Here is a 10,169-nt window from a genome sequence, read left to right as displayed (position 1 = left end):
AACTCTTTGATCGACATAAAAAACCACCTTGAGGAGTTTTTCGCCGAGAAACCTAAGAAGTTCTGGGAGAATGGAATCTTCCAGTTGCGTGAAAGATGGACAAAGGTTGTGAAACAAAACGGTGCACACATAAGTCAATAAATATTTATCGACGTAAAAAAATGTTGCCTTTGAATTTTCCTTCAAAATCGGCACGAACTTTCCGGACGACCCCAATAGTTTACAGGATAAATTGTTTACAATGTGATGCGAGCTATGTCGGACAAACCAAAAGACATGTTGAAACAAGATTAAAGGAACATAGGGCTGATGTCAGGAAGGTTGTCAGTGATCAGTCGGTGGTCAGCAAACATCGGTTGACTTTTAATCACGAGTTCGATTGGTCTGATCCTGACGTTTTACATCGCGATGCATTCAACAGAAGAAGAGAGATAGCCGAGATGTACTTTATTAAAAAGCAGGATAGACCGGTTAATCTACAAAAGGACGCTGACAGCCTTCCTGGTGTTTGCGATTCGATCATTAGACGAGCTTGAAAATATGTTTTCCTCCACGCGATATCATTGTTACGTGAGCCGTTGTCCCATGAGGTTTAGTTGCTGTGAACTCTACAAATCGACTTAGTGTTTTAAAAATGAATTGATTTACTGTGTTTTTAATTAGTGACGTGCAATTGTAAGTACAGGATTTTAATGTTCATAGATATTATAATAGTTCATTAAATATGTGGTTTGGTTTTCAGTTTGAAATTAACGACTTTTGCGCCCACAATGCGTCCATATTTCAAATATTGTTGACGAAACTATTAATGTAATCTACACACGGTTTGATAAGGACCAGAAACCTTGGTCGAAACGTCACATTAATAAATAAAGTGAGCTCGCCAATCAATGGTCGAATAATCTTTCATTGTTCAATTTTTTCACATTATTATTTCTATTAACTCATTTTTACATTCGTGAGAGAACTTACTTGATACACGATACGAATATCATTTTATTTACAACGCAATAATTATATGCATTTTATGTTTAAATGCTAATTCATAAATTGATCCAATGCGGATTGCCGTCTAGATATTAAATGTTCGTAAACACGCGGTTGCACTTGTGTTGATTTACGTGCATGATCCATAGATAGACGTCCATATCATGAGGGACTCCAGCTCTAACTCTTCTTGTACTCGATTCTTTCGACTTTGACTTCGTCACCGACCAATTGATACACGTAAGTGACCACTGTTGAGCTTTGAATATCCATCAGCACGAACGATGGTATAACAGATCTGAAAAACAGATATGAAAAATTGATCTTATATTAAATACAAGCTTTTCTTGCTCTTTATATATATATTTATACGCATAAATATATTTCCACGTATACACATCGAAGAATTATCTCAGAAGAAAGAAATTTTTAAAGGAAAATATCCATACATATTTTTTATATCTTTTTTAAAGAAACTTACGTGTCCAAGGGATTGTAAGCTCCAGTAGCTGATCCAGGATTGATGTAGAACTTATTTTCGTGCTCATACGCTTCGAACTTATGCGTGTGTCCGGATATGAGAATGTCGACATCCAACTGCCTCTGTATCAATGCTAAGGATTCAGGATCACCCCATGGTACTACCTGGTGCCCATGGGAAAGTCCTATTCTGAACTGGCCCACAGTGACCACTTTCTGTTCTGGATAATTCAAGTTCTACAACCAACAAAGTTCTTGCATTCAATATACTCTCGCCATATAATTATCATATCTTACTTATATATTTTCCATTTCATCGGGTAATTATACTTAGGTTTAATTATACGTAATAATTAAAGAAACTTTCTAGAGTGATGCGTACCTCGTCGAAATCTCCTCTGACTACGTGCACATCGCTAGCTAGCGTTTTGAGATAGTCGTAGGATTCCTTTGTACAAAGGTTTCCTGTACACAAAATATGTTGTATTCTACCTGGCACCAACAGCTTCTTGAATTTACTCGGAAGGCTGCTACATCTGTGTGGAATGTGTAAGTCACCCAGCACCAAGACAAGCTGCAAAGTTCTTTTGGTTATGCATCTTTGAACAAAATAATTTTAAGAGTGAAAAAATTTTAAAAGTCTCTCTTTCTATAATATCATATATTAAGTAATTAATAGTTTTTTGTACATATATACATATTTAGTACATATTTAGATATAAAACATGGGAAAAATTTGACATTTAGATAAAATTTAAATTTTTGCTCGTAGAGAATAAATAATAATACAAAATAAAAGAAAACATGAGTTCTATTATAGAAAGCTTTCTGAACTTAGTAAAAATAATGTCAGGGAAACTATGGCTGTGTCGGGGAGCTCACTATCAGCGCTAAAACTCTATAGTCATGTCACGTATACTATAGATTTTCAGCGCTACATAGCGCTAAAATAGCGTCTCCCCGAACGCACCCTATGACTAACATAATCATAAAGTAAGATAGTTAAAAAAGTTAGTTCTTGTTACTTTGAGGTTAAATTATTAATCGAACGAAATCAGTAATTTTCAGGTTTTAGCTAAATTTTAATTATTATTAATTGCATATTACCATGATTCCCTTAATTAAATCCTTACGCTGGTATATCGGATGTTTGTAATCTCTCAGTATCAATAATTATTATAATAAAGCACAGACAGGACAGAAACGTCAAACACAATACCGGAAGTGTACATGACAGTAGCGGTACGCGATCGAGACTCGATATCGAAACTCGCTTCGAATCAATCGACATGCACTTCCTTTATTTAAATTCAATTTCAACTCAAAATCTGAATTTAATAATTAAATATGAATCACAAATATATTTTTATAATATTTTATTTAAAATATACGCGTAAAGTTTGGAATTATTCTTATTACACTATAATCAGAGAGAAACCTGAGAGCGGCCACCAGCCTCCACGGGCACATTTCCTGACGTTCGACGCGCCGCCTGACAAAGTCGACGTGAACTAGTTCGTTACGCTCGGTAATGATACATGATTCGTGTCCAAACTATTCACAAGGAAGCTTTCCCATGTAAACTCTACTTTCGAACGAGTCATAGCGCGTTCGAAAGGGAAGGTAAAAATATTAATGTCGTGTTCGAGGGTTTGGGTGTATGAGCCTTGGTTTCGGAGAAATTTACATCTAAAAGTGAGCATTTTCCAGCGGTACTGAAAATACCATAAATAGCTACGATTCGGCGTGAAGTGCGGTGGTCTAGTGGCTAAGCGCGAGACTAGTGTTTTGCCATCCGCGCAAGTTGGGTTCGAGACCGAGTGTGATAATTTTTTTTCTTCGGATTTTTGTTTCTTTGTGTTTGCATTATATTTTTTTATTATGTAAATAATGATTTATTATGTTTTATTATATTTTGGAGGTATACGTATATGTATAATGAGACATAAACATATACATTTAACATTTGTAAACTTTTTATTTATTTATATAGTTTGTATACTGTCGAGTGTTTATTTATTATAAAATTCTGACTCATTAAAAAAAAGTGTCACAACCTCTGTGCCTATAACTGTACAGCGTTGCGGATGAAAATTTATATAAAAGCATTTATGTTTTTTATGCTTTTATATAAATTTTCCATCCGCAACACTGTACGGTCATGTCAGAATTTTATAATAAATAAACACTCGACAGTATACAAACTATATAAATAAATAAAAAGTTTACAAATGTTAAATGTATATGTTTATGTCTCATTATATACGTATACCTCCAAAATATTATGTAAATAATGATTTATTATGTACATAATAAAAAAATATAATGCAAACACAAAGAAACAAAAATCCGAAAAAAAAAATTATCACAACTCGGTCTCGAACCCAACTTGCGCGGATGGCAAAATACGAGTCTCGCGCTTAGCCACTGGACCACCGCGCTTCACACCGAATTGTAGCTATTTATGGTACTTTCCGTACCGCTGGAAAATGCTCACTTTTAGATGTAAATTTCTCCGAAACCAAGGCTCATACACCCAAACCCTCGAACACGACATTAATATTTTTACCTTCCCTTTCGAACGCACTATGACTCGTTCGAAAGTAGTTTACATGGGAAAGCTTCCTTGTGAATAGGTTGGACACGAATCATGTATCATTACCGAGCGTAACGAACTAGTTCACGTCGACTTTGTCAGGCGGCGCCAAACGTCAGGAGGCTGGTGGCCGCTCTCAGGTTTCTGCTATAATCATATAGTTTTTAGTTTATCATAGTGAATCTTTCATATTACATCGTCTATGACGTAAGAATTGCCTCGAGAATCTCAAGTTCATCATGCGCTTGTGACATCGCGCGAACGATTATGGATTTCTGCTGTGCAGTTTTCTTGGAGAATTATTTAGGTTAAGAAAACTTTCGCGTTTTGTGAATATCTGTCGTGCGTGGACCAAAAGGATCGCCGATATGAAATGCGTCATACCTGGAGGAAATGTCAAGGGTATGTTTTCGTATTAATTTATTTTTTTTCTGGATCGTATTAATTTAGGTTATAAAGTGGTTATGATATTTTACAGTGCAAAAAGCAGGGTTGTAAACCGAATCGAACCGTTGAAGTTTATACGTTCCAAGAGAACGGATGAAAATTTGAATTATAAAATCGTTCCGATCCGGAGCGAACCGTTTTTGATTATATTGTAAAACGCTCCGGTAGCAAACCGGAGCACAAAAAACCGGTTGTGGAGCGGTTTCTTTATTTAAAAAGGAGTTAATTAAAACAGACAAATATAATCCAAAGAGCGTATTTTTGCTCCGGTTTACAACCCTGGCAAAAAGTATTAATCGCTATCAAGCTCACGTAATTATCTTTTACTGTTGTGCGTTTTATCAATGTTATTTATATTTATCACTTACAAACATGTGCAAAATTTTTATCTTGTTCTAAGGTTGTCTGGAAATTTAGTATATTCTGCAAATTTTAGATTAGCAATTCAAAATCTCCCGTTGTTTTATTAATATTTTCTGGTTTGCGCAGTCTTGGCAAGAGCGATACACACACTGGCAAAGATTGGGGATGAGATGTACGTGAACCCACTGCAGGAATCCATCTCCTTTCGCGCGATCAACATGGCAAAGTCGGCATATTGTGACTTTACGTTCCAAAAGACTTTCTTCTCCTACTATACTCTTGGAGACCTTGAAAACGAAGAAGCACAGAGGTGTAAAATCTCCATGAGAGTAAGTTGTTTCTTTTATTCTTAACATTATTAGTTTATATATGTTGTACTTTCTTTGTAGAGTGCCATGACTGTCTTCAAGTCCGCACACACACTGGACAAACAAGTGGAGACTTGTCATATTTGCTTAGAAGTGGACGCCTGTGATCTGATATTTATTTTGAAATACAAGAACGGTGTCAACAAGTCCTACTTGTCGCCCATCCTGGATTCTGAAAAGTTGCAAGTACACTGAAAATATTTTTTTTGTGTTGCTTTCAAATCCTTGGAATGTAGCTTTACAGATTTTTAAAGCTTTAAGTTTAACATTGCAAGAAAGTCGAATTAGCTTTGTCATTAAAAATTATTAGAAAAGATAATAAGTTCACATGTTTTCTATATTGTGGAGAAATTATGTATAATATGTTGCATATACGCGTCGTTGACAATAGACTCGTCCATTGTCTTCCTCTCGCCTCGCCTTTGTTCTGAATACTTGCCTAAATCCCTCCTAGGCCTATAGAGGGTGGTGAGATTATTCGTCGCTCGTTTTACACTGTTCGTGTTCACATTTTTGGAGATTAAAGTTTCATGAGGTTTGAAGTATTGATTGCCCTTTAATAACTGTGTGTTGAATAGGCATCTTACACGAAGAGCGGTATGACCAATGAACTGATGTCGCGCGCTCGAACGTTCATGGATGCGCTGCAAAACTTCCCACAGAACTTGTTCGAAATAACGCTCGAGTTAACGGCGCAGAAGTTGCTGCTCAGGAACTACGTGGACGACGCGTTAGGTGAAACCAAGTGCATGAGTTTTTGCATACAAATCTGAAATTTCAAACATCGTAATATCCATTAAATTATTGTTTTCCGAGAAAGACATAATAGAAATCATTGATGATTTCTTGATGAGCTGCTGCATCTGAGTATCTATTCATCTATTGTATTTTTGGATGGTTTTATTTCTGCAGTCATGGCGAACACTACGCGCACGCAACTGGCTCTCGGCATTGGAGAGTTCGAGCGTTACACAGTAAGCGAGAACAGCCAAACGAGCATTACGTTTTGTCTGAAGGAGCTCAGATCACTACTCACCTTCAGCGAGAACGTAGGAGTTCCAGTTAGTGTGCATTTTGAAACAGCGGGAAGGTATCTCAAGCTCCTTCGCTATTACATACATAAATAATTGCATTATATAAAAGAAATTAATAATTATTAATATAATAAAATAAAATCTATTATTATTGGGTCATTAAGTATGAAACTTTACAAATGTAAAAGCGCCATCTTTAACATTTGTTACCTCAAATTTGGCGCCAGACGTCAGTATCAGGTTAGGTTAGTGTGATAGATGTATGCTCGCTCTTCAAATGTCATATTTGTTTCTTCAAATATCTTCATTAGTTTTATTGGTGGATTCTTTTTTATAGAACTATGGAAAAGTCCAAAATTCGTGTGATTTATGAATATGAGTTCCGCCGTGGAACCACAGTGTCGGAGACAGCTCGTAATATCAACGCTGTATTTGGTGAAGGTTCAACTACTAAAGCAACGGTGGGCAATTGGTTCAAAAACTTCAGAGATGGAGATTTCAGCCTCGCTAATGAGCCACGTGGAAGACCAAAGACGAAGGTGGATAATGATCACTTGAGAGCCGTAGTAGAGTCCGATCCATCTCAAAGTACACGTGAATTGGCATCGATATTCAATGTTTCCATACCCACCATATTGGTTCATTTAGCTGCAATTGGTAAGATAAAGAAGTTGGACAAATGGGTCCCGCACGAATTGACCGATGCGCAGCAGGCGCAACGTCTAGAGGCTTCACTTTCTTTGCTTTCCCGTCACAAAAATGAATCTTTTTTTAATCGAATTGTCACCTGCGATGAAAAGTGGATACTCTACGACAATCGTAAACGCTCACATCAGTGGTTGAACGCTGTTGAACCACCGAGACATCACGCGAAACCCAACATTACACAGAAGAAGCTTATGGTGACCGTTTGGTGGTCCAGGTCAGGTGTTTTCTACTACAACTTTATGAAACCTGGTACATCGATAACGGCTGAAGTATATCGCAAGCAACTGGACGAAATGATGCAACAACTTGCTATTAAACAACCGAAATTGGTCAATCGGTCAATGCCAATCCTGTTGCATGATAATGCTCGACCGCACACTGCACGACTGACCGTGGCAAAGCTACAGGAGTTGGAATTGGAAACTCTCCGTCATCCACCATATTCTAGCACCTACCGACTATCACTTCTTCCGGAATTTGGACAACTTGTTGGTGGGAAAGTTCTTCAATTTTCAACAGGCAGTCGAAACAGCCTTCCGCGACTTCATCGATTCCCGTACTCCTGGCTTCTATAGTAGAGGCATAGACCAACTACCACTAAAATGGCAGAAGTGTGTAGATAACATGGGCGCATACTTCGATTGAAAATAAATCATGTCCATGTGCCAAAAAATGCAAAAGTTTATGTTCTATTTGTAAAGTTTCATACTTAATGACCCAATAATTATATGTTAATATAAAAAGTTTAGTATTAAAATGATTGTGTCGATACGATTTGTACAATATATGCTCCATTTTGCATTATAATTTATAATATAATCTCTTTATGACAATCATACTTGAATAAATTCTTGATCTTATATGTGTAATATTTTTCAGACCAATGCTGCTCGCGTTGAAGAACCAGATCCTTGAGGCGAATTTGTTACTATCGACTCTGAATCCGGACCTTGACAGCCAATCGGACTTAACTTCAATCAGACCGATGCAACCCGTTCGAAAGAGAAACGCTTCTTCGAGAGGCGTTTCCAGACGTGGTAGCAAAGCTTCCACAAGTCGGACAAAGAAATCTACTGCCACTGCCAAACCTGCGATTAACAGTACATTCAGGGATATGCCAGTTGAGGAGATCAATCTGACGGAAAACCGATTCGACCAAACCGCGGGTGCCTCCACGAGCACGCTTTTCAGGGAAACAGAAGCGAATAATTCTGCAAATAATATTCAGGAGAGGAATCAAAGGCAGTCGGGACAGAGTCGCCTCTTCGCGTTGAGTCCTGCCAGCACGACGTCCCGGACGAGCAACAGCAGGATCTCGGAGGATCAACAAAGGTTGGTGAGCACGGTATTTTCCAGCATCACGAAGCGGAAGTCGACGAGCGATGACGAGAGTTTCAAGGAGAAAGAGAGAGCAGATAGGTGTGTCGATTTGGAAGAGAACGTACCACGTTCACCGCCGCCACGTGCGGTTGCCAAGAGAGCCAGGGTGGTGTTTCAGAAGTGTTTTCAAAGTACTTTCGATCCCCGTATGTTGCCTGGTCACGACATTATTCTGGTAGATGATTCCGATGAGAATAATAGCGACTAAAGTATTTATTTAGGAGATCTGAGAGTTTTTATGATGGAACTTTCGATGTAAATACAAATTAGAACAATATTTACATGGTTGAAGCTTTTATTTGAAATTCAGTGTTAAAATTAGGTGTTAGAAGAATGATTCAGAATTTATACGAGAATTATTTTTGATACTTTTGATATCAGGTCCACAATTCTTCAAATTATAAATTGTTTTCTTTTACACATACTGATCTTAAAGATCTGTCTTATAAAGAAACATGATTTGTAAAGCTAGATCTGTCGACATTGTACACTGCAGCACATAGCGTATACATTTAAAGAAGAATTGTATTTTCAACGTAGATCTTTCACTGTAAATAAGAAATTTCGTTTGTAAAGATTTTATAAATAAAGAGATATAAATAAAGAACGATTTTCTACAATATCTAACGTGTAACGGTAACATTTTGCTACTAGCGAATATTTATAATAATTTAATATAAATTAATAAAATAATTTCAATCTAAACAATATATATTATCAAATTAAAATATTTATTATTAATTCCTTAAAAAACCGAAGTCCTATTCCTATTCTAAAAAGGCGTGTTAACATCGTGAAGTTCTTTTTTATCGAATTGAGGCCTCTTTTCCGCGACGCTGATTGGTTCTCTCGCTTGGCTCGAACTTCGCGTGACTTGAACTTTGTGTTGCGAATGTCAGAATGTCATAGTGGCTGTCAGTGCGGTTATATTAATTTATTATTTTTTAGGAACGTGAAAACGGCAGCTGTCAATTCTGTCAAATTTGTATTGATGAAACATGATGAAATAAATAACACCTTTAACGCCTTTTTAGAATAGGGCTACGGGCTAGAACTTTTTCATTTCCGAGTTTACGGTATTTTCAATAGCAGAGAACTCTAGGCAATATAATAAATAATGATTTCAACAACTCAGAACTTCTCGGAAAAAGAAAAAATTTCTACGAGCTAGAACTTTTTCATTTCCGAGTTTACGGTATTTTCAATAGCAGAGAACTCTAGGCGATATAAAAAATAATGATATCAACAACTCAGAACTTCTCGGAAAAGAAAACATTTCTACGGGCTAGAACTTTTTCATTTCCGAGTTTACGGTATTTTCAATAGCAGAAAACTCTAGGCGATATAAAAAATAATGATTTCAACAACTCAGAACTTCTCGGAAAAAGAAAAAATTTCTACGAGCTAGAACTTTTTCATTTCCGAGTTTACGGTATTTTCAATAGCAGAGAACTCTAGGCAATATACAAAATAATGATATCATCAACTCAGAACTTCTCGGAAAAGAAAAAATTTCTACGGGCTAGAACTTTTTCATTTCCGAGTTTACGGTATTTTCAATAGCAGAGAACTCTAGGCAATATAAAAAATAATGATATCATCAACTCAGAACTTCTCGGAAAAAGAAAAAATTTCTACGAGCTAGAACTTTTTCATTTCCGAGTTTACGGTATTTTCAATAGCAGAGAACTCTAGGCAATATAAAAAATAATGATATCATCAACTCAGAACTTCTCGGAAAAGAAAAAATTTCTACGGGCTAGAACTTTTTCATTTCTGAATTTACGGTATTTTCAATAGCAGAGA

General features: G+C 36.6%; 2 protein-coding genes across 2 annotated transcripts; one reads left to right on the top strand and one right to left on the bottom strand.

Annotated features, from left to right (window-relative positions):
- Positions 1-924: 924 nt before the first annotated feature.
- On the bottom strand, positions 925-2,815 carry LOC105285999 (vacuolar protein sorting-associated protein 29). The gene is made up of 4 exons (XM_011350602.3): positions 2,575-2,815; positions 1,850-2,041; positions 1,469-1,704; positions 925-1,285 (listed from the first exon to the last, which is right to left on the bottom strand). Exons 1-4 carry the CDS (start codon positions 2,575-2,577, stop codon positions 1,168-1,170), a joined length of 549 nt encoding a protein of 182 aa, XP_011348904.1. The 5' UTR covers positions 2,578-2,815; the 3' UTR covers positions 925-1,167.
- Positions 2,816-4,261: 1,446 nt separating this feature from the next.
- On the top strand, positions 4,262-8,985 carry LOC105286003 (cell cycle checkpoint control protein RAD9A). Its single transcript, XM_026973140.1, has 6 exons — positions 4,262-4,465; positions 5,000-5,202; positions 5,263-5,427; positions 5,820-5,976; positions 6,154-6,331; positions 7,863-8,985. The coding sequence occupies exons 1-6, from the start codon at positions 4,432-4,434 to the stop codon at positions 8,569-8,571; spliced, it is 1,446 nt and encodes a 481-aa protein (XP_026828941.1). The 5' UTR covers positions 4,262-4,431; the 3' UTR covers positions 8,572-8,985.
- Positions 8,986-10,169: the final 1,184 nt, after the last annotated feature.

This window comes from Ooceraea biroi, chromosome 10, assembly GCF_003672135.1.
Source record: "Ooceraea biroi isolate clonal line C1 chromosome 10, Obir_v5.4, whole genome shotgun sequence".
NCBI lineage: Eukaryota > Metazoa > Arthropoda > Insecta > Hymenoptera > Formicidae > Ooceraea > Ooceraea biroi.
This window is presented reverse-complemented; position numbering and strand designations above follow the sequence as displayed.